Source organism: Schistocerca gregaria, chromosome 1, assembly GCF_023897955.1.
Source record: "Schistocerca gregaria isolate iqSchGreg1 chromosome 1, iqSchGreg1.2, whole genome shotgun sequence".
NCBI lineage: Eukaryota > Metazoa > Arthropoda > Insecta > Orthoptera > Acrididae > Schistocerca > Schistocerca gregaria.
In genome coordinates this window covers 316,901,278-316,927,687 of record NC_064920.1, presented here as the reverse complement: position 1 = coordinate 316,927,687, position 26,410 = coordinate 316,901,278, and the positions used below count along the sequence as shown (strand labels likewise).

The window sequence follows — 26,410 nt, the reverse complement described above, 5'->3', positions numbered from 1 at the left end:
GGTTGGGATGTTTTGAACCACCCCCTGTATTCTCCTGACTTGGTGCCTTCAGATTATCTTGGCACCTCCCTGGAGGCACATATGACTAATTCAATTTTCAACTGACAAGTAGGTGCAGAAAGAGGTTCTGAATTGGGGAAGGAGTTCTTGAAGGAGGGCATAAAGAAGCTTGTGCCATGGCTCACTGTATGTGTTGAACAGGACGGCGATTATGTGGAAAAATAGTCAACACATGTATCAACAATATCCTGTATTTTGTTTTCAAATATACTTTTTCTAAAAGAAAAATGTAAAACTCTGGTACACTTACTTTCTGAATATGCCTTGTATTTACATAAATTCAATCAACTCCCTTGAGCAAAGACATGTATGAGCCTTTTAAGAATTAAATGTAGATAGAAAGACGATATACATTAGATTGAGCTAACATACACATTTTTTGGGCCAAATTTGTGGTGATTTCTGCTACACATGGTATAATCTGCCGGCACAGATCTGACCTATTCCCAAATATTTGAGCAATTTGGTCAAAAATGCAACCCCCAACTTTGCAAACATCTCAGATCTGTGCCAAATTTCTGATCCATTTGCTATGATTTGTCTGAGTAGATACAAAGTGCAGAAACAAACTGTAGCTTGTGGACCATCTTGACCCTGCCTCTCTTTTACAATTTTTGAAACAATTTGGAAGGAGAGTGTCTTTCAGCTTAACCTCTTCACTTTCAAGGGATTCTAATGTATCCTTTTTCTATGTGCCATCATTGAGGATATGTTTACACTGGAAAACAAATGTGATTATTAAGTAGCAAATTAAGACAGTAATTCATTGTTTTCCAAGGACAATCAATCTCCCCCCCCCCCCCCCCTTAAGATCCCATTTCATAATGGAGCTCTTAAAACAATGAATACTCATAACAGCTGTTACTGCAATTTTTGCTTTTGAGAACTTATTATTTTGCATTTTGTTGGCCATACCAATTAAACAATGACATACCTATATTCACATGGAAAGTTTCATTTCTCTGAGGAGTAGTAGCCAGCCAACTCTTCCTCCCTACCCCGTATCACATCAACTGGCTGGCTTGCCACAGCCAATTGTTACATTAATGTACAGCAGAAACATTTACATCAATCTACATCTACATCTGTTGTTGTGATTTCCAGTCCATAGACTGCTTTGATGCAGCTCTCCATGCTACTCTATCCTGTGCAAGCCTCTTCATCTCCAAATAACTACTGCAATCTACATCATCTTAATCTGCTTACTGTATTCATCTCTTGGTCTCCCTCTATGATTTCTATCCTCCACACTTCCCTCCAATACTAAATGGGTGATCCTTTGATGCCTCAGCACGTGTCCTACCAACAGCTCTCTTCTTCTATTCATACTATGCCACAAATTTCACTTCTCCCCAATTCTATACAGTACTTACTCATTAATTACATGATCTACCCATGTAATCTCCAGCATTCTTCTGTAGAACCTCATTTCAAAAACTTCTATTCTCTTCTCATCTACATTGTTTATCATCCATACATGGCTACACTTCACACAAATACTTTCAGAAGAGACTTCCTGACACTTAAATCTATACTCAATGTTTACAAATTTCTCTTCTTCAGAAATTTTTTCCTGGACATAGCCAGTCTACATTTTATATCCTCTCTACTTCAACCATCATCAGTTATTTTGCTCCCCAAACAGCAAAACTCATCTACTACTTTAAGTGTCTCATTTCCTAATCAAATTCCCTGAGCTTCACCTGATTTAATTTGACTGCATTCCATTATTCTCGTTTTACTCTTGTTCACGATCATCTTATAGCCTCCTTTCAAGACACTGTCCATTCCGTCCAGCTGCTTTGCTGTCTCTGACAGAATTACAGTCTTATCGAAAAAACCTCAAAGTTTTTATTTCTGCTCTGTAGATTTTAATTTCTACTCCAAATTTTTCTTTTTTTCCCTTTACTGCTTGCTCAATATACAGATTGAATAACATCAATATAGGCTAACCAGTCTCACTCCCTCAACCACTGCTTCCCTTTCATGCCCCTCGACTCTTGTAACTGTCTTCTGGTTTCTGTACAAATTGTAAATAGCCTTTCGCTCCCTGTATTAAACACCTGCCACCTTTAGAATTTGAAATAGAGTATTCCAGTCAACATGGTCAAAAGCTTTTTCTAAGTCTACAAATGCTAGAAACGTAGGTTTGCCTTTCCTTAAGTGAACAATAATCATTAGAAGTGATTGCAATGTGTAACATTACAACCGTGTGAGTTGGTACTGCAGGAAGTGTCACACATAAAGTGATAAGTTTTGCATAGTGATAAATAAATTTTGCATCACTGGAGTAAAAATATTCTGTTAGTGAAGAATAGTGGACGATTGTCAAGAAGAGATCCTAGCAGAAGAAAGAAGACAGTGGATAGCAACTCAGCACAGCAGTAGAGAAGTGGTGTGCTGGAAGCACTCTAGCTGAGGCACGGAGTTTGATGCACAATGAGGCAGCAGAATATTACTGCACCCAGTAAAATATACAATTTTCAAAGTAAGTTAAACTGACAGAACAGTGGTGTATGTAATTAATGTTACTTAGAAGTGGCATGACAACTAAAAGTAAAATGAGCAAACCAAATATTACCGAGAATATGGCACAGGAGACTTCTGACTTGTCAGAGAAGCTTGATGTATTTCCACTTGTAAAATCAAAAGAAGGCCCTGTAGTCAGGATGAGTGATATTGTAAGTAACAAGGGGCAGGAAGTCCCATTAAAGACTTTAGATACCACAGAAAATGCTGCAGACTCAGACACTGACACAGTGGCTAAGGAAAGAATGACAACTGAAAGTGAAACCATGTTTTCAGCTATATTTTTCCAACTAGAGAAAAGTGCAAGGGGAAACTAAATAACAAAACTGAAAATGACTAACAACAAAATAGTAGAAACTTCTATAGTAACTAACAAGAAACTAGAAGAAAATAACCAAAAACTCGAAGCTACTAATATCAGAATATACAGGAAAGTTCTAGAGATGCTACAGAACAGTTGATAAAAATTATGAAAGAAATTAGCAAGAACTCAGCTGATAGGTTGGATAATAGGAATACTAACCAACATTTCAAAGTGACAGATGAAAAGAAATGGAGAATGTTATGAAGGAACAGTGGGCAGTTGCTCATAATTTCGAAAAAGAGAGTCACCCCTGGGGAAGTAGCCGCAGTAAATTTATTAAAGAATAACAACCTAACATTAAAATTTTATATCTTAATTTTAGTAAGGACCTTGGAAAATTAAATGCATCAATCTCCAACATAAATAAAAAAGTAGATGAAACAGAAACAGCTTTATCTAATACAATATCTTCAGTAGAAACAAATATTAAAGATATATTCACATGTGTAGCTAATATTCAGGAAGAGGTCAGTGATTTTACTAACAGAGGCACTGATATCTTTGTTGGAAGGGTTGAAAAGAAATTAAATTCACAATTAAAAGACATTATTGCTGTAAATAATAGTGGAAACAATACAAATGAAGACTTAAAAGTTCATACTTTACATAATTTTTCGCCAAACGGGAAACTTCATCCAAAAGCTTTCGAGAAACCAGAAGACTGGGATGAGAGGAGGAAAATAGGATGTATTAAAAGTAGAATGGAAGGAGATGCATTTTTATGGGGAATGAGAGCTGGTGAACCACGTCAAATGTATAAAGAATTTATTAAAAAAATTCTTAGACACATACTAAGCTAACAGAACTCTATGAAATGTTAGAAACTGCATCTTCCAGGGGAGAAATTTCTTAGGCGTCGGATATGATAGGTATAAAGATTATTTTCAAAACTTCTGCGAGAAGACCTTCTGTTTAAATAAGCCACTTAGTGAGAAGACTATTGCTGTAGTTTTGGTCAAACTACCAGTCAGTGTTCACGAAAAATTAATAGGGATATCAAAAAAGATAACAAGATATTTTACAAACTCTAGACCTCTTAGATGCAATTTCAGGGGAGAAAAGATCCAGTAATGGCTGGGGAGGACTTAATTGGAGATAGAGAGAAAGTGGTAAATGGAGGGAACAAAGCAGAAACCATAATGAGCACAGGGAACATAACAGAAATCATAATGGGAGAGGCAATGAGAAGCATGGCAATGGCTTTAACAGACATGGTAGAGGAGGGTGGAACCAATCACAGTAACAGGCAATAGCAAGAAAAAATGAGACACAATGACAACAGGGCAGAAAGAAACTAAGAAAGGAGGCTCCAGAAAAGGGAAAACTAGAGAGCAGTTTGTGAGAGGTCAGAACACAAGCTCATATAAGTAATATGGCACTGACTATGAAGAGGTCCATAAGGGAAAGTTGGGGGTTGAGGTTGGGTTGTTTGGGGGAAGAGACCAAACAGCGAGGTCATCGGTCTCATCAGATTAGGGAAGGATGGGGAAGGAAATTGGCCATGCCCTTTCAAAGGAACCATCTCAGCATTTGCCTGGAGCGATTTAGGGAAATTGCGGAAAACCTAAATCAGGATGGCCGGACGCGGGATTGAACCGTCGTCCTCCCGAATGCGAGTCCATTGAGCTAACACTGCACCATCTCGCTCGGTAAGGGGAAAGTCTTGGAGGTAATAGAGAAGTTATTTTTGAAGAAGGTGAATTACATAGGAAAGAGGAATACCAACCATTTGTACTCTGGAAATTAATGGAATTAATGCAATTGCTGTTACTGATACAGGAAGCGAATTATGTGCTGTAGCAGAGGGGCTTTATGACCAAATAAGAGATAGAAGTGAGGTACCAGCATTGCCGTTACAATGAGTTACAGTTATAGATGCAGGAGGAGGAAAATTTCAGAAAATAAAGAATCAAGTGTTATTCGAGATAAATGTTCAAGGAATTTTACTGGAGGTTAGTGCTATGGTGGTCTCAAATCTTTGTACGGAATCAATAATAGGGACAGATTTGTTGGTGGACCATGAAGCAATTATCGGTTTAGGAAATAGTAGTATGACCCTAATGGTAAACGGTTCTCAGAGGGAAATTAAATTTGACAAAATGGATAATCTCAAAGGGAAAGTGCATGATAAGCACCACCTTAAAATAATGCACAAATATTTTTGGTGGGAAGTAGATAAAGAGGAAGGTATTTCCCTGAGAAAAGCAAATCAGAATCAGAGTGAGGTTGGTTCACGGACAGTAGATGAAATAAAGAAATTTTATCAAATGTCTGAAGTACCATTGTAGGACACCACACCCTAATGTAGTGGAAGTAGCACACCCAGAGTCCCACCATGTGATAAGAGGCATATACAATATAGTCAATGTTAAGAGATTCTGTGATAACTGAACAGAAGCCTCCACACTCTGAAGTGTCTGAATATCTATTATGAGACAGAATATCTCTCTAGTAAGATAACTATGAATATACACTGTAAAATACACAGACATGACCATGAAATGCGTTGTAAATAACAGTTCTATTAAATTGTTGAGAGAGAAAGTAGTTCTAAGTATTTTGAAATAATGTATGTTCAGTTTATGTGTCTGTATAGAAAATGCAGGGACTGACTGAACCTCGAGAGGATGTGGTGTGCTGGTGTATTGTGACGTCAGCAAGGACATTAAAGGGATGGTGGAGAGAGGCTACGATGTGTGCAGAGCACAGACAGATTATGAAACAGCCAAGCCAGATGATCATGTGATGTGGCTGACATGACATAAACAGAGATACGTCACAACTGCAACATTGGTAAAAGTAGTGACCTGACCCTTTATGAAGTATAGATAAACAAACAACGTAAACCTAAATAATTTAATACCAACAGTTAACAGCTGTTATTAAAGATTCAATTAAGTAAACAATATAGTAATTAAAAAGAGGGTATGTCACATAATTTTTGAATTGTTTATTACATAATAATTATTTGAAAAGAAGTCACTAATTCATAAGGGTGGTAGTAAATTAAATTTTTTGAATTTTGGCCACATAGGCAGAACCAGTAGAGTTAGTTAGAATAAACAATCTAGTGTTTGGGAAATGTAATTTACTATTATTATTATTGTGTTGGCTCCCCTGTGCCTTCATCTCATGTATTCATACTTGATGTCTTGATGATGAGAACATAGGGAATTCTGAGCACATCTCCCTAGATGAAGTGCACTGATAACCAAGCCTGATGACAAGTCAGCAACCAGAGACACTGTTGGCAAATTATGGCTGGAATCATCAAGCAATGCAAAAATGTCACCTAGTAGCAACAATTTTGGCTCATGACTAACAGTGCTTCTCGCCAAATAACTGTGTCGAGCTAATATAAATTTGCCTTTGTGATCATACTTTAAGTGTTTTGTATAATGTGTTTTGTTGATATACATTAATGTGATATTTTGAAAGATTTTGGTAGTTAAAATTTAGGAGAGCATGGTAGTCAAAACTCAAAGATTATGCAAATGCTAATAATCAGAAGCTAGGAAAACTGTTTCAGTAGGTGCAAATGTACTAAGATTTCATAAAACAGTACATTTTGCATTGTAAAGATTTCTGTCAAACTACTAAAACCATATTTGAAGAGGCCAAGAATATGTAAAGTAACAGGCATAAAATAAAATGACCTATGGTGTAATGGCTGTCTCTCTAAAGTTTCCAAAATTCTGATTTTATCTGGGGAAAAAAATCACAGTTTTGAAAAGTAGTTACCGAACGGGATAGTAAGGTACCACTTATTCGCAGGTAAGAGTGCATTTTGCTTTATTTCTAGTTTTGCTATTTACATAAGTGAATTGTATGTATCAGCACTGCAGTATGTATGGAGTAAGGAACAACTGGTAGGTTCCCATGTTGGCTATCTGGAGCATTCAAAGCCAGTGGGATGAGTAGAGGATGTAAAAATCACTCATGATGTCAGCAAGGAAATACGTAGGGGAAGTGCATTTATCTGGCACAAATCATGTAATTGTTATCAATAAATATTTGCTAACAAAAGTTGCCTTTTACCACTCAGACATTAAGAGGAGTCCACAGGTCATAAATACTATCTTTCAGTAATTTTACAATGCAAAGAAGCATTGATATTAATAAATAACTTTGGTATAACCAAAGATGTATGCTCTTATATGAATTATATTGGTTGTATGGTCAAGTCATGGACTATGTGCCACAGCCGGTAGTTGTTGATAGGATGCCTTTTGGTCTAGTCATGCAGTAGACCACGCTCTTGTTCCATTAATTGTTAGCTTGTAATCTGTGCAAAGAAGTTCATTTTATGGTATTTCTTAAACAAACACACGCTAATAGCATCACGTGTAAAAATTATTTACACAAAAAACTTTTTCTTGCTTCATTACGTAAAACACAGGCAGTAGTATTGCACTTTCAGAATCTGATGGCATTGCTACAGCTGTGCAAAGGGACACAGAACTATGAGAGCATCTCCACATAACACGTAGAAAATATTTCTATGTAGCGGCTCACTGAGTGAGTTCAAGTTAAGACTGGCTTAATTATCAAAAAACGCGGGTGGGAAAGCATGGCCAGTTATAATGTATGCACCTTACACCACTATCTATGGACTCAACTGCTAAACTGAGACATTTCTGAAGGTTTAGTACAAGTGGGGCGTTCTTGCAACTTTCCCATGGATCAAACAAATCTGTGACCATTCGTGTTGCACTTCTCTGTATGTTCAATATCCCCTTTAGTCCTATTCAGTATAGGTCCCACACACTTGAGCAATATTCTAGAACCAGCTGCATGAGAAATTTGTAAGCAACCTCCTTTGTAGACTGACTGCACTTCCCCAATATTCTGCCAATAACCCAAAATCTACCACATGCTTTACCCACAACTGAACTTACGTGATCATTTCATTTCATATCCCTACAAACTGTTACACCCTGGTATTTATACAAGTTGGCTGATTCCAACACTGACTCAATGATATTATTGTCATAGGATATTATGTTTTTTTTTGTTTTGTGAAGAGCACAGTTTAACATTTTTGAACATTTAAAAGTAAGCTGCCAGCCTCTGGACCACTTAAAAATCTTATCAAGGTCTGACTGAATATTTATGCAGCTTCTTTCAGAAAGTACTTAATTTTATATAACTCCATCGTCTGCAAATAGTCTGAGGTTACTATAAATACTGTCTGCAAGGTCATTAATATGAATCATGAACAGCAAGTGTACCAACACATTTCCCTGCTGCACACCCAAAATTATTTTTACATCTGATGCTAACTCTCCATCTGAGATAACATGTTGCATCCTCCCTACCAAAATGTCCTTAATCCAGTCACAAATTTCAGTTCATAACCCATATGTTCATATTTTTTAAAGTAACTGTAGGTGAGGTACTGAGTCAAATGCTTTTCGGAAATCAAGTAATACTGCATCTACCCATCTGCCTTGATCCAAAACTTTCAATACTTCATGCGAGAAAAGTGCGAATTGGATCTTGTCTCATGATGATTCCACTCAGAAGGTGTTTTAAGATTTTACAACAAATCAATGTATAGGATGCTAGATGGTAGTTTTGTGGGTCACTTCTCCTACCGTTCCTCTGCTTTTTTCCAAGAACTGAGCACAGTTTTTTGTTAGAGGGATCTATGACAGGTTGTAGTTAGAAGAGGGGCCAACTCAGCCAAAAATTCAGTATAGACTCTAATAGGGATTCCATCAGGCCCTAGAGCTTTGTTCTTTTCTAATGACTTCAGCTGTTTCTCGAAACGACTGACATCTGACATTAATAGTTATCTTGCTCATCTTTTCAGTGGTACGAGGATTTAATTGGGGCAGTTCTGGATTTTCTTTGTAGAAAAAAACTGAAAATGAAGTTGAGCATTTCAGCTTCTGCTTTGCTACCCTCAATTTCATTTCCTGTCTCATTCACTTGGGACTGGGTACTAACGTAGGTGCCAGTAACAGCCATAACATACAAAAAAAATTTTTTTGGAACACTGTTCCAGCCAAACAGCTATCTATTAATATAACTTATTTAGTAAAAACAGACGAAGTCTCATTTAAGTTGTTAATTTTTATTTCTAGATGACCTGTTTTGCTCTTCTAAAGAGATCACATCAAACCTACATTCCTTGATGACAGAAAGAATTGCTGGCATCGAGCAGGCCTGTCCATACTGGCGTGGAAAATACTGCATAACTAAAACTTCAATGCGACTACGACTGTATTTACTAAATAAGTAGCCTTTATGTATGACCAGAATTACTGTGGGTTTTGTGAAGTACAATTCAACAATGCTCTTCTATTGTATTCACTGAAGGCTACACTTATAATTCTCTTGACAGTCAAATGCATTTCCTTCAGCATCTCTCTATCTATAGCCCTATACTTTGTTTTATACCTATTATGCAGTCTCTCTGTTTCTTTAGAAATTTGTTTACAGTGACTGTATACCATGGAGGGGTCTCTCCCACAACAAACTGTTCTACTGGGTATGTCTATATTTAGTGCATGGTAATTAATCTTTTAAATTTGAGTCCTAGTTCCTCTACATGCTCTTGCCCTATGCTAAAAGTTTCAAACTCCTCTGTGAGATATGACACTACCAATTCTTTATCTAGTTTACTGAACTTATATATCTTTCTACTTGTTTTAGTTATCTTTTGTACTTTGGTAATCAATGTTATCACAACTGCAACATGGTATGCAACTACATACAATTTTCGATGGGGACATCCTCAAAGACGTCAGGTTTATTTGTTGCAATCAGATGCAATATATTTCCATAATGAGTGGGTTCTGAATTATCCGTTCTTGGTAGTTTTCAGAAAAGGCATTTAGTAATGTTTCACAAGATGTCTTATCACAACCACCGCTACCAAAACTGTAATTTTCTCGATGATTCAAGTCTCCGCTGATGATTACAGTATGATTGGGGAACTTATGTACAAGTGAACTGAGGTTCTCTCTAAGGTTTCCTGTTACATCAGGAGATGAATCTGGTGGGTGATGGAAGGATACAATCATCATTTTATGCCCATCCCTGATACATTGTCTTGTCCAAACAATTTTACAAACAGCTTCAATTTCTGTATTGGGGGATCAGATTCTTGTCTACTGTGACAAATACACCACCTTGATTTCCCATTTGCCTATCCTTTTGATATATACTTAAATTTTCCCCCAAAATTTCACTGCTATCAATTTCAGGTTTCTACCAGATTTCTGTACCTAGCATTATCGAGCTTCACTGCTTCTCAGGAGAGCTTCAAATTCTGGCACTTAGTCGTGAATGCTTCGACAGTTAACCATTAGGATTTTAATTCTCTCATCTGTGGTAGGTGTTTCTTTGATGTTGCTTCTTCACAGCAAATAAAAGATTTAATTGAGCCAATAACACTGTTGATTAGTGAAATATACAGGGTTTAACATTTCTCTTGACCACCCCAAATACACTACTAGCGATTAAAATTGCTCAACCATGAAAATGACGTGCTACAGACGCGAAATTTAACCGACAGGAAGAAGATGCTGTGATATGCAAATGATTAGCTTTTCAGAGCATTCACACAAGGTTGTCGCCAATGGCAATACCTACAACGTACTGACATGAGGAAAGTTTCCAAGCGATTTCTCATACACAAACAGCAATTGGCCAGCGTTGCCTGGTGCAACATTGTTGTGATGCCTCATGTAAGGAGGAGAAATGTGTACCATCATGTTTCCGACTTTGATAAAGGTCGGATTGTAGTCTATCGCAGTTGCGGTTTATCGTATTGCGACATTGCTGCTTGCGTTGGTAGACATCCAATGACTGTTAGCAGAATATGGAATCAGTGGGTTCAGGAGGATAATACAGAATGCCATACTGGATCCCAATGGCCTCGTATCACAGGCATCTTAACCACATGGCTGTAACAGATTGTGCAGCCACGTCTCGATCCATAAGTCAACAGATGGGGACGTTTGCAAGACAACCATCTGCAAGAACAGTTTGACGACTTTTGCAGCAGCATGAACTATCAGCCCGGAGACCGGGGCTGCGGTTACCCTTGATGCTGCATCACAGACAGGAGTGCCTGTGATGGTGTACTCAATGACGAACCTGGGCGCACAAATAGCAAAATGTCATTTTTTCGGATGAATCCAGGTTCTATTTACAGTAACATGATGGACGCATCCGAGTTTGGCGAATCGTGGTGGACGCGCATTGGAAGCATGTATTCGTCATCGCCATATTGGCGTATCGCTCGGCGTGATGGTATGGGATGCCATTGGGTACATGTCTCGGTCACCTCTTGTTCGCATTGATGGCACTTTGAACAGCAGACATTACATTTCAGACGTGTTTCGACCTGTGGCTCTACCCTTCATTTGATCCCTGCAAAACCCTACATTTCAGCAGGATAATGCACGACCGCATGTTGCAGGTCCTATACCGACCTTTCTGGATACAGAAAATGTTCCGACTGCTGCCCTGGCTAGCACATTCTCCAGATCTCTCACCAATTGAAAACGTCTGGTCAATGGTGGCCAAGCAACAGGAATGTTACAATACGCCAGTCACTACTCTTGATGAACTGTGGTATCATGTTGAAGCTGCATGGGCAGCTTACCTGTACACGCCATCCAAGCTCTGTTTGACTCAATGCCCAGGCATATCAAGGCCATTATTACGGCCAGAGGTGGTTGTTCTGGGCATTGATTTCTCGGGATCTATGCACCCCAATTGCATGAAAATGTAATCACATGTCAGTTCTAGTATAATATATTTGTCCAATGAATACCCGTTTATCATCTGCATTTCTTCTTGGTGTAGGCAATTTTAATGGCCAGTAGTGTAAATTTTGTCCACAAGCAATATAAAAGACAAAGCCGGCAAAAGTTCGGTAGCTAATAGATAGGAATTAACAAACAACATTACTGAATAAAAAAAAATAGGGTGCTATTTAAAAAAAGAAAAAAAGCAATTCTGCTGGTTAATATCCCACTCGTAGTTAAACATTTGTGCGATACACTTTTTATTTTGCTTCTGGATGAGAAGTTATTTTGGATGTCATGCTAAATGAGAGACCCTGTACATATGCAGTGTAATGTGTACTAGTTACTGACCAGATCTGCAAAACAATTTAAAAATATCTTGCAAATCTATAATGTTGCCTTAGCCTATTAGTGATCTAAACTCATTCAGATCTGCATTCTGGAGACCTCGCAATAATGTCAAATACATCCCCTGAAGATATTTTTGAAAAGCTATGTGACACATATATAAAACTATGGAATGTTAATTCATCGACCTCTAAGCTTTGCAAATCACTGTGAAGAGCATAGTAGCGGATATGGTTGTTTGGTTTGGGGGAAGAGACCAGACAGCCAGGTCATCGGTCTCATCGGATTAGGGAAGGACGGGGAAGGAAGTCAGCCGTGCCCTTTCAGAGGAACCATCCCAGCATTTGCCTGGAGCGATTTAGGAAAATCACGGAAAACCCAAATCAAGATGGCCGGATGCGGGATTGAACCGTCGTCCTCCCGAAATTGAGTCCAGTGTGCTAACCACTGCGCCACCTCGCTCGGTAGTAGCAGGTATGTTCCACTGTATTAGTTATTAAGACTTTTTCTTGTTCCATTCAAGTTTGGAGCATAGGAAAAAATAATTGTTTAAATGCCTCTGTGCATGCTGTAATTAGTCTAACCTTATCCTCACAATCCCTATGGGAGTTGTATGTGTGTGTTTGCAGCATATTCCTAGAGTTATCATTTAAAGCCGAATCTTTGAACACGCACAACACATCAACTGTTCCAACTCTTTTGTTTAAACTCTGATAATCTTGAAAATGGTCTGTCCCAATATTTAAGCTGTTCATTTAAGTATTCTTTAAAATTGGAATCACATACTTATTTTCAATGTAAGTTATGTAATATCCACATACGGAATCTCTCTGATCACTCTATCAATCAAAATTTATTTTACTAAGACATGGAATAAAAATTCAATAGAAAAAATAACTGCAAATATAACAATATACCTTGGTATTTTAAACAAATACCAGACAGACATTTTATACAAAATATTAATCACCATGGAAAATATCAACATTCTGAGATACATTTACTTATAATTGAAAGGCCTTCATGAGGGCTCCTGAAAGGTTTGCTGCTAATGATTACAGTGAAGGTTGTTACCTGTCTTTTTCCATAGTACTTTCATTCTCACTGTGTGATTTCCTTTCATCATCACTGCTGTCATCTTTTCTTGATGCCCTTGCAGCATCTTCATCTTCACTTTTGTCTTTAACTGTAAATTATAAAAGAAAAGTAATTTCTTTTTCTTTCTAGTAAAAATGTATCTACTATTAGAAAATACTGATACTAAATTGATATACCTCTATTGTACCTTTACACTATCCACACATCCAAGCACACATTTCGGATTTGATGTTTTAAGAACTAACTGTGACAAAGACTTTACTTGCCAGCACATACTTCTGGACTTTTTTTTTAAGTGTACATCTACATCTCCACGTCATAGGGCATGTCACTGCATACTTCATACCGATACTAGTTGACTACCCAGCATTGTTCAGTTACTTGTTTGTATGTCTATCTTATATCAAATAGGAAGATGAATGAAATCTGCTTGTAGTGTAAAAACAAATAACTGTATCTCTTGGAAATACTTTTCATGGATCTTGGGATGCCTACAATCATTTTTCAACATGTTTCTTCTTACCGGTTTTTGTTGCTGATGATAAAAAACAGCTTCAGCTGAATTATGATTTACATAGTCCACAATACAAGACACAAAAATAAATTTCATGTAGACTACCCCTCCTTGCCTAGTGTTCAGAAAGTAGTAATTTACTTGGGTGTAAAGATATTCAACACACTCCCACGTAACATAAAACGTTCAAGAAATAGGGAATCCCCAATAATTTCGAGGAAAATTAAAAACATACTACATTAGCCACTATTTCTACAAATTAGCTGAATGACTAGACCCAGGGATTTAAAAGTTCTGTTGGCTACAAGACAACATAGCAGCATTCATTGTAAAGTAGCTTTAAAAGTAGTCATTTAATGTACATGAGACTTGGCATTTGCAGATGTAGTTGCATCATTCCTTTGAAAAATATCGCTTTAGTCATGTAAACATCAAGCTAATAATAGCAGATGAATAGTAGCTCTATATTACAACAGAAGAGACAGCAACTTTACTCAAAGCAACAGCCTTCTTTATGTTGTAATGTGCTCATGTGTGCATGCATACACCTTCTTTTAATGTATAATCTATATTTATATATGACTATGCAGGCACAGAACTGTATACATTGATGTGTCATCAATGTTTCAATGAAATGATTGTTATAGCTTGTCATGTGACAATGAATGTTCTATTCTTGCTAATTTCCTCAAATACATTTAAATACCACATGCAAGAACAGCATTACACAGTACAGAGATAATTTTTTGTTAGTACAGTATAAAGATTAAGTTTCTAGGAACCCTCATCTTGAGTTAACGTTCACCTTGACTTGTTCCAAACCCGTGAAAGATCTCCTTTTTGATGGTTTCTACTTGGCATGATGAATGAATGAATAAACACAGTTTACTTACATCCTTTTTTTTTAGAGAATAATACTGTAAAACATTTTATAAAATCATGATAATATTAATTTAACAAAACTTGATTCTATCCAATATTTTTAGTTTCTCCTTTACGGTAAGAATAGTAAATTCTCAAATAAATGCAATTTGGAGCAGGATACATACAGTTGCCTGTTGGAGAAACAGTATTAAATTCACCCCACGGTACTCAACAGACTGCTCCTCTAATTTACTGATTGTAATCGAGAACATAAGTTACACTGGAAACTGCAAACTCTCACAGCTACAAGGAGGTACATCAGACTGTATATACTTTTTGTATCTAATAGTGATTCATTTCCCCACCCAGCCCGAGTAGATACAGACATTCAGCCAAAGATCCTTAGGCTTTGTAGCCATAGAGAGACTGCACAGTTCTGTGAGGGCGCAGTGAGCTAGATGTGGCCACTGATGGAGTACTGCTGACAAATACAGCAGCCAGCTGCTTGTCAGTCATTTTTTCATTTATACTCTATCCAACCTTTGCCTATGCATCATACAATTATTCTGAGACTGACCTTGCCTGTTTACATTTATTGATCTGGAAAATCCCTGGATGGATTTATCACACTTTAGGCAACCTGTGCTGTCTTCTGGCATTTCCTTCTGGTTAGTCATTCACTATAAAACTCTGTTGTTACTAAAAAAAATGGAACTGTCTGGTGTGTTCCAATGCACTTACATTCAGCAATTCCACCAGATAACATGCTAAGTATGTGATTATTTATATCATGGACATGTTTATTTTTAAATGCAAGAATGGCCATCCCCTACAACAAGTTCTAATTTTTATGTTTTGGCTACAATGTATCTATTAAGGCATAACGGATGTCACTAAACAACAAAAATAGGGAAGTAATTTTTTTTCTCCATAAGATGTGAATTTTAAATTATTTGCTCTGTACTGCTGTCAGTCACATTATGTCTTTTAGTTAAGACCATTGAAGTGCACTAAATTTAAAAAAAAAGGATATCAATAATGTAACTGACTGCAGTAAAAAACAAATTATTGTCTTCATAGTAGTCATGGTACAGAAACTTTGCCACTATGACAACAATTAACTCTTATGATTTGCTTTAGTTATTTCTCATAAATGTCTCTGTGGATATGAATGTTTAACACATGTATGAATCCAATCCACTTTGGGGTTATGGGTAGACTATGACCCTACTGAAGAGTACCATAGCTCCTGCCATGAGGTAGTCATTTCCTTTCAGCTTTCTTGAGAGCTTTCACCAAACAGCCAAAGAGCACCAAAAACTATAAATTTGACAATAAGAATGGCCACTTTCATTAGTTTTACATGACAGCTGCTTTCTACCCACATTGCTGGTAGCACCTAGAGTGTCTTACCACCGAAGTAAATTTTCTTATGCAGTAAGTTTGATTGCTGTTTCTCTAGGCACTTTCAAATTATTCTTTCATTTCACCCTTTCTGCTCCTCAAAACCAAGCCCAATCATCCTATTCTAACCAACATTTGCCATCTACTTTAACATATTTGGCCCCACCAATTAAAATTTTTTGATCAAATTTTATATCTGCAAAGACACGTGTCATTGTACATTTGTTTGTCAGTTGCCAATGTAGTCCAGTGCAGAACATCTTTTGGAAACCCAGGTAGATGGTTTTTATCTGTTTGTCTACACGTAATATTTATATGATAATGTGGAAAAAAGGGAGCTGTGATTCATACAAACTGTTTTCATCAAACCCATTTTGACCTATTGATAGAAGCAGGAAAGTCATAGCATTTGAGCTTACAATATTCCCTAGGATCCTGCAAAAGAAGTGGAAAGGGGGTACTGGTCTGACATTCCCTGTAACTATACCTTCCCCTGTCACCTTCAGTCATACTGAAGGACAATGGTTGTGAATGGAGCAGGAATCCCTGAATGGCGATAGTCAACTGCTTCAGGCCTACAACCCTACTCATGGACAATTGCTGAGCATGGATGGGGAACTGCTGAATGACAATAGTCTTCTGCTCTTGGTTTGAGTAGTTACAATTTCTTTTCAATACAGAGAGTGACTTTCAATGCTATCCATCTGAGAGTTTGTGTGATGGTCATACAGTGATACTGTGGGAGGATCTTCATGTGTGAATAGAGAATTTAATGTTTTGGCTTACTGTCTGCTTTACTCAGGTATGTTAAACAGATCTATTGGATGAAGGTTTCAATCTGATCATTGACTTTACACAGGAGCAGAACGTCATAGGATTTTATGAATGTTTTGAATCTTTTGCCAAGATTTTAATGTGAAATTTGTTGTAAGCTCCACACACAGTGCTTACTGAGGATTTATGACTACATGCCCATACACACTCTTTTGCAGAGAGAGACTAATAATTTCTGTAACTGCAGCATTCTCTGAATGTTACCTATAATACAATCTTTTATTACTGTATGTGCTTGTTTATCATAAGTTTGACTGATGTTGTATTTAACTTCGACCAATGTAGTCTATGTGGGTGTATATGTTGATGAAAGTTTGCGGCGGACATACCACGTTAATTTCGTATGCGGAAAAGTCAGTAGTGCCATAGATCTCCTCAGACAGCTCGCAAAGATAGTTCCTAGCCAAGCACTGAAATTAGTATATTATGGAACACTTTACCCCTTTCTCAATTACGGAATTGAACTATGGGGCTGTGCAGCTGATGTACATTTAAAAAGAATACTACTACTATACTACTACTACAGAAAAGAGCAATAAGACTTATACATGAGATGGGACATAGAGATTCATGTTGTGAAGTGTTTGTGCAGCACGAATATCTGACAATATATTCTCTGTACATCTTCATCTTCAAAATAGTTGTATTTTTTATAAGTCAACCAACAGAAGCTATCAAGGGCAGTGAGGTACACGAACACAACACTAGAACAATGTGTAACTATTTCCGTAACAGAACAACGTTAAAAATGACTGATAGAAGTCCATTTATCAGTGGTTTGATTTGGTATAAAAAGTTACCAGACTCTCTAAGAACATACAAGGGAAAAGTTTTTAAAACAAAATTAAAATATTTTCTAATAGAAAAATGTTTATATTCTTTCTATGAACTTTAAGATAGTGATTAACATGAGGCATTAGCATATCAGTTGTAATGTGATAAATGTAAAAAATAGACATAAGAAGCAACAGGTACAGAATATAGTGTATTTTATAAGTATAAATATAACCATAGTATTAAGTCTGATGCTTGCAAAAGCCATCATTACGATGGCTCCACGCAAAGAAAATGTAAGTAAATAAATAAATATAATAGAGGGAAACATTCCACATGGGAAAAATATATCTAAAAACAAAGATGATGTGACTTACCAAATGAAAGTGCTGGCATGTTGATAGACACACAAACAAACACACAAAATTCAAGCTTTCGCAACCCACGGTTGCTTCATCAGGAAAGAGGGAAGGAGAGGGAAAGACGAAAGGATGTGGGTTTTAAGGGAGAGGGTAAGGAGTCATTCCAATCCCGGGAGTGGAAAGACTTACCTTAGGGGGAAAAAAGGACCGGTATTCTCTCTCTCTCTCTCTCTTTCTCGCGTGTCTCCCCCCCCCCCCCCCCCCCCACGTACACAAGCAGTAACATCCTATGGTATATAGCAGCCCAAGAAATCTGCATCTGAACTACTCACAGTCAAGAAATCGTAAGGTTTAGATGCTACATTCCAGTTAATAAGAAGACTTTAATCAGTCTTCAGAAAAGGGTGTTGCAAATTGACAGACAGACATGTAGAGACGTGCGTGAAGCTAAATGTCCTCCCCACTCTCTATAATCTACAGCACAAACTGCAAATAATGTCAGACCCCAGCCAACACATACTCTTACGGCTGAATTAAGTGACAATCTGAAACTGTCTACTAACCATGCTTTTGACTGCTCCTAGTGTGGCAATCTACAATTGTAGGAAGCTTCCTTCTGAGATACATGCTGTGTATGCGTTTGATTCTTTTCCCTCTTGTGATGCTATTTCCCTAAGAGAGGTGCACAAAAATTGTTCACGTAGGTGTTACTGATACTGTAGCAGGCATCAGGCATACCATCAACTTTTTGATCAGTTCGGCAATGGACAACTGACTTTGCGCAAGACAACTACCCAAGGTTTAGTAAACTGTATCACTAGGTTTGAAATAAACATAGGCTTTCTGAATCGTCAGTTTCTTCTTATATGTTTTCACTATGAAATTATGAACAAGTATTATACCTGCACATAATGGTGTTACATCGCAAGCTGTTTCTCTCCCATTTTTTTTTTTTTTTTTTGTTAATCTTATTTTCCTGAGTACAGGGAACACACAAAAATATGTAACTACTTGGAATCTCAGACTACTAGAGCTTCATCAATCTCACAAATGGAAAGTCAGTGTTAATTGAAAACACACACACACACACACACACACACACACACACACACACACACACACACAGCAGTATGTGTTAGCTGGATTGGATCTCAGACCTAGGTTCGAAAATAGTGTACTGCAGAATGAAAGTCTCAAGTTTATAACAGCCAGATACACAGTTTTCAATAAATAAATCTCAAAATTTTCTTGCTAGACTGCAATATACACACACAGTATGAAGATGTCCATCATCATGCTTCCTAGACAGCAAATTACAAATTCATGACGATACTGAAAAAGATAGGTATGTAGCAAAATACAGCAGTACATCTCACAATTGTATGTGTAGCAACTCCTTCCTAGAAAAATGATACTTTTTGACATTTGTGAATTGAATTAAATGAACTGGTGGGAATGAAATAAGATGCAATCGTGTGAGTGCAAACCAGTCAAAATTCTACACCTGAAATGTAATGTGTATGTTGCGATGATTTGAAAATTTGTGCCGAACTGGGACTTAAACCCAGATTTCCAGTGTTTTGCAAGCAGTTGCCTTAACCACTATGCTACATATCTGAGCACACCTTGCCGGCCAGAGTGGTCATGCGATTCTAGGCGCTACAGTCTGGAACCGCGTGACCGCTACAGTCGCAGGTTCGAATCCTGCCTCGGGCAGGGATGTGTGTGATGTCCTTAGGTTAGTTAGGTGTAAGTAGTTCTAAGTTCTAGGGGGACTGATGACCACAGCAGTTAAGTCCCATAGTGTTCAGAGCCATTTTTGAGCACACCTTGATGCCTTCATAAATATTCACTGTTACTAATTTTTTCCCATTTTCAATCATCAAAATACAGTTTAACATTTACTCTACACCAAAGCCATTACGCATGGAGCACAAGCTAAGATGAACTAAATCATGGTTTGAAGTGAAGCATTACTTTGTCATGGGGACCATACCGGGATTCATTTTAAGTGGTTTAGGGTAACCAAAAACTGGATGGCTGGACAGAATTTTGACCTCTGCTCCTTTTTAAACTTAACCAGCGCTATGCAGTGAAAATCTGTAACTTGTGTACAATGTTTCAACGAACACAAATGTACAATTCCAATTGCAATGTATGGTAATGTTTGGAAAAGTATGTGTACTAGTGAGTGAAATGAATATACTGTTTCATATGCAAATTGTTTTCAGCTAGATAAAGTGAGTAGACTGACTGACTTTCATTAAATAATTCTTGTTCTGGAAATGTGTGCTCTATTTCCATACCACTATTTTTGACATCTTTGTTACAAAAAAAATCTTACAAAGGCCTGCAAAAAGGAGTCTTAACTCCTGAAGATAACTTTGAAAGAAAAAACAATATTCTGACTGCTGCAAATAGAACATACTAGTTTGGGTGAGAGTTGGCAAAGCCTACAAATATGAATGTGAAACGTAGGTTGTTGCATACCCCAATTTTTATATTTGTAACATTTTAATACACCTTTTGTAAAACCAATTAAAACTGAATACAAATTTTTCAGGTTTCCATCTACATTAAGGGAATAAAATGACACAAATTTTTGGCCAAGCATTCCTTGGCCATTGTCAAATGATATGACTGCCAGTGGGCTGCTGGTATGACCCTATATACACTAGCTGCTGGCTGTGACATCACTGGTGCTCATGGCATTGCCAAACATTGGTGTACGTTGTCTTGGCATTTGATGTGCCTGCTTCAACTGCGCAATTGCTGGATGCCATGTCATGCTGAGTTCCAGGCCATCATCTCTACCTGGGGTGCTATTGGTGATTTTTTATTTCAATGCCTTTTTCAATTATGCTCACATATTACACAAAGGCTCTCAGTAACAACTGATACTACAGTTTTATTACTGTGGTGTAAATTGTCACTCAGTGCCTTTGTTTTCTGTTGTTGAGATATCACTCCATTCATCCAAAGGAAATGCCTTCAGCACTATAGAATTTCAATATAGCCATTAGAAATTTATGATCTACATAGTCAGTCTCAAAAATCATTTTGTACCACCATCAGGGATATTGAGGAATGTTCAATAAGAGTAGTTGGCTTTGACCAGAGACATAGGAAGCATGCGACAAATGCTGTAAACAATATGGAATGAGTTGGCTTCACCAACTCACAATCGAACTGTCACCTGCCAACCTAACCTATAGATTGGGCTAAGCTCCAGATCAATGTGTCCCCACAAACAGTTTCTTTTCTTTTTGCTTCCACATTTGTTGGCTTTGCCAACAAACAACAAAACTATGATTATATGCACCAAAAGGTGACATGGCAACAGCCATTAACATTATGTCACTGGCTAAAACTGTTGACTCTTATCTAACGTTTCTCTTGACCCACTATTAGCTGCAACGAATTATTATTGGTACCAGTTTCAACTGTTATTAACCATCATCAGGCACAATAAGTTTTCAATTGCACTATTTGTGTGGATACATATGTACATGACATTTCTGCTCATTCTGCATAACACCAAATATATGATGTGGACAACAGGCTTTAATATAAGGAATATATTCACACAAAAAACTGGTAGTACCTGATGGGGGTACGCTACAACACGATTTCAACACACATTTGTACGATGTGGGGCTCTGACAGTGCTGTGCTTGTTCTTGAATCATTCCTGAAATGAATTACACTTTACAGCATTCTTGAAAGGTACTCACAACTGCTCTTCTCACATTCATTACTTCCAGGATATCTTGATCAATATAAAGGATGCTTAATGTTTTTCAGGGTGGTATGAGAGCTCTAAATGTATTTATATGATACAGACATGTCTTAATGGTAAAAATTGTCAGCTAGTATCTGTTCTGAAGCTTCTCTTCTGATAAACAAAAATGGAAAATCCAGGTAGGAATAATGATATTATGTAAATGGTAGATTGCTAGTCACCACACAGTGCAGTTGTGTTGCAGACAGGCACAACAGAAAGACTGCTAAACAAGTAAGCTTTGCATTATATTCTATCCGATCAGAAGCACCTTGCTGCCTTCTGACTCTTTAAGATGAATATAGAGATGACAGTCAAGATGTTTTGTTTCATTTCAGCTTTGAGCTAGCTAGAACAGCATGATTATTTGTGTATGATGTTGGTTAAGAAAAATTTCAAACATACTAAACAAACAAAACAGTTACGGCTCTACATAACTTTTCACAGCCAACAAATTTCTCCATTTTAAATGTTATATAAATGCATAGGCTATATAGTAAAACCTGCAATAGTCACCACAATACACATTTCTCTTCATAAATGAAATGAACAGACATACCATTACTACTAGCCTCTCCCGTAAACTGCAGAAAACGTCCTTAAGAATAATAACTAAAACAAGTAATCAGGCTCACTGTACAGAATATTTAACTAGCTACCATCACTGCAACAAATGGGTGCATCTACCAATCTGTTCTGTACATCAAGGAAAACATTTTTACTAAGTATTTCACTAACAGCCCTACACTTAGGCCTAGTCGTGAAATACGGGCAAGTTTGGATTTACATTTACCACGAAAAAACAAGCAACAACTCTAAAACAGCATTTTCTACTTCGGATCATACAGTTTTATAATAAACTGCCTAAGAACTAATAGAGCTAAGGATCAATAACAAGAAGGAACAACCACAACACCCTGTCACATTACAATTATCACACAGAAATGCTTTTACAACAAAATCATGTGCCATGATTAATAGTGCATGACATTAACGCCATGTCATTCTTCTGATCTCTATACATCTCATTCTTCGTGGGGGGATGCTGGCTCAGTTTTCCAGATACACTGAAGGGTGCATGTGGAGATGTGCATGGGGCATAGTAGCATGTGTATGGCTTTAAAGTTTGTTCTCCAAACTGGCTGAAAACAGTGCAAGTGGCACAGCAATATTTTAATGGTCCTGGGGTCACCAGCAGGTGTTCATAGCGTGTGTGGTGTTAGCATACAGACCTGCAAAGAACGAGTGTAGAAGCATTTTTTATGCTGTAAGTTGTCTGGTACTAACTGGATGTGATCAAAAGAATGTTGTAAATAGGGACCAAGTAAATGAAGCAGTGCATTGGTTAAGACACTGACTTCATATCTGAAAGAATGGAGTTTGCATTGTCTGCACATTCTGATGTATGATTTCTGCGTGATTTTTCTGCATCATTTCACAAAAATGCTGCGATGGTTCCTTTAGCAAGGCTATAATTGGTCATCTGTCTCATTCTCACAAAAACACCCATATATATTCTATGTGTGAGTACATCTGAACCAGATGTTTTCATTGTGCTTTGAATACAATTACATTGTGAGATGATCCTTACATGAACAAAACAAATAAATGAACTTAGAAGTGTGAGAGGCAAAAACAAAAATTTTTGTTAATGGTATTGTAGGCCCTAGCTGAGGGCAAATTTGATAAACAGCAAAAAACTGTTTTGAAAATCTAACAACCAAGCAAAATGATTTAAAGCTGCAGATACGATGTTAACTTCTTCAGTAGCAAAGAACCACAACTTTTGCATTTAATAATGTTTATAATAACACTTAGGCTGTCATCACAGGATACTCAAAATATAATACGCTTCGGCACTATCAGTATAATGAGAAACACTGAATCATAATATTGACCTCTCTGAGATGGGATTGCTCCAAGATTTATACACTCATATCCGGGTGTACTACTATGCAGAATATATAAAAATAACCTATCAACTGAAAGAACCTTTTCTGCACATGCTGAAAGCTCTAAGAAAGTCAAAAGAGAAGCAATTACATATCACATAAAAAAAAGAAATTACAGCGGAAGAATATTCTTTGACAAGTTTTCAATGTAGGTCTATGCTAACTGAATCTGCATTTTTAAATAAAACATAACAAATGAAGATTAAAACTGGTAACCTCCAGAACAGCTCCTACTTCAAGCAGGTGCACACAAATGACAAAATACATCAATTTCTGATATTTTAGTAAATACTGAAGGATGGGATCACAGTCGACAAGCCTACTTTAGGTAAAAGAATAAATAAAACGGCAACATCATACAATTCTTACACAAGAAGGGAAACAGGAATGATATATGCAGCATGCACTAACTATAAAGTAGCACAAAAACTTACCAGACTTTTCTTCATCTGAGGCAACAGCTCCGCTTCTCACTGATTCCTTGTCATTGTGGTCTACAGCAACTGAATGGTTGGATGCTGAATTGCTTTTCTCATCGTCACTTTTCTCACCATTTTCCACTACACTCTTTGGACGGGATCTGGATCTGTTACTTTGAACAGATTCTGCTTGTGACTTTCGTGAATGGCCACTTACATTTGAACGAGGAGATGCAGCAGGTGACCCACTTCGACTCCTTGAACTTTGGGTATGTTGTGACTGTGCACTTTGTGGTCTTGACTGTGGACTTTCAGAACGATTAGATTGAGCACTTTGTGATCTACGTGACTGAGGAGTCCGAGAACCTTGCGACTGTGGGCTATGGGATCTCTGCGACCGTGGACTTCGTGAGCGTCTTGCAGCAAGTGATCCCTGCGATTGGGGGCTGTGAGATCTCTGGGAAGCTGGACTATGTGATCGCTGAGATTGAGGGCTTTGTGAGTGCTGAGATTGTGGGCTCTGAGATCGTTGTGACTGTGGGCTTGGAGATCGGTGAGACTGTGGGCTTGGAGAACGGTGAGACTGTGGGCTTGGAGAACGGTGAGACTGTGGGCTTGGAGAACGGTGAGACTGTGGGCTTGGAGAACGGTGAGACTGAGGACTTCGTGACTTTCTGGACTGTGGACTCACTGATCTTCTTGACTCTGGGCTTTGTGATCGTTGCGAATGAGCACTCTGTGATCTCTGAGAACGTGGACTTTGAGACACAGCAGACTGTGGACTTTGTGAACGGCTGTGGTCGCTTGCATAGGGGGAATGCTGACTAGCATTGGAATGTGGAGACTGATTACTGGCATGGGACTGGCGTGGAGACTGATTACTAACTGCTGAGCGCTGTGTACGCTGCGAATGTGTTGAGTGTTGGCTTACAGAACCTACAGATCTTCGACTGCTGGCATTCGATTGTGGACTCTGGGAACCTTCATCAGACCGGGGAGAAGCATCACCTCCCGAAGCCACAGATCGCGGTGAATACTGTCCTGCAGTACCAGTCCTGGACGGTGAAGCAGCATCAGTGCCCTTCTCACTTTCACTATCACTTCTATCTTCTGCACCTGAACTTCTACCGGGTGTCGGTGCTGTTCCGTGTTGACTAGCAGGGCTACCACTTCTGCTACTGCTTCGGTTCGATCCTCCATCACTTTCGGAATCCGAACCAGAATCTCGAGCTGTCAACAGCAGAAAATTAAGTAAATGCAACGTCTTCAATTTATAAATTCTTACTGAACTATATTTCTATAGAAATCTATACACTATCTACTCTTGCTCCAATTAGAATAGTAAATGTATGAATGACAAAAACTATTCAAAAAGTGTTCAACAACACTGCGCACCTGATTCGGCATCACTCGAGTCATCATATGGAGTTTCTGTTGCCATTGCAGTGTTGCACACACAGATTAAGGATACATGCTTGTAGTACACAAAGCAAAGACTATCGTCAAATAATATACTCTACTGCACAGTGAGTTCTACATCTCACAAACGAAGCATGTCAAAGAGTTTGAGCACACAGAGAGCTTACTTCTCCATTCAGTCGATAGCGCGCAGTTATTCTGCATAAAATGTTGTACCACGTGTACACAGTCATGACCACAGTCTAACATAACAGTCGCGGCACTTCGCCTCGATTTTGTTGCCCACCACGTTAGCAGCGCCCCAAGCGGACGGTAAGTTAAACTGTGCGTTCGGCGGGATCGTGAAATCGAATAGTGGTTGTATATTTTGATTTATACACTGGTTTTTACCATTGGGAGCGTTTGTAGCGCAATAAATTGCATTAACAACAGGAAGAAGACACCACAGCTGTCTTTTTTAGGTTTCATAAGGATCCTGAGAGGTATATACCATCATGTTACTAAACTGTATCATCAGGATTCACTTGCAAACTATACGTGTATAAATGATGAATGTTTCGTTTTAGGAGCAGAAAACGGCTAGTTAATAGCAGAGGAGAAGGCCTTATGAAAAAAGACCAAGTGTACCTGTATAATAACATTAGGTTTTGTTCGCTACATTTCGAACAAAACCAGTTCATGAACGCCGACAATATCAAACTTGTGTGGAATGCGGTACCCACGCTGTTTGACATTCCAAATAAGCCACCTCAACTGACGATGAAGAGGAAACTGCCACAAAGATTCGACAGTCAATCTAAAGCTGTAAAACAGGCCTATGGACCAGAAGCAGCCGGCTCAACTCTCCATGTATCAGTGCCAGATTCGTGTGAATCATCAAAACAGACCTGCTTTGACGATGAAGTGGTGAGTTTTAAGTGCAG

The 26,410-nt window shown here is 38.0% G+C and overlaps 1 protein-coding gene across 2 annotated transcripts in view; it reads right to left on the bottom strand.

The window, feature by feature from the left end:
• The window catches only part of LOC126343384 (another transcription unit protein), a 57,588-nt gene extending 31,824 nt beyond the window's left edge, over window positions 1-25,764 (bottom strand). Inside the window, exons 1-3 of one of the 2 annotated variants that reach the window (XM_050001934.1) lie at window positions 25,464-25,764; window positions 24,084-25,298; window positions 13,141-13,252 (exon numbers count right to left, since the gene is read on the bottom strand). In XM_050001934.1, coding sequence (XP_049857891.1) covers window positions 13,141-13,252; window positions 24,084-25,298; window positions 25,464-25,509 — 1,373 coding nt within the window. In that variant the 5' untranslated portion in view covers window positions 25,510-25,764. The remainder of the gene's footprint in view (window positions 1-13,140; window positions 13,253-24,083; window positions 25,299-25,463) is intronic. The other variant, XM_050001933.1, reaches the window with a different exon arrangement.
• Window positions 25,765-26,410: the final 646 nt, after the last annotated feature.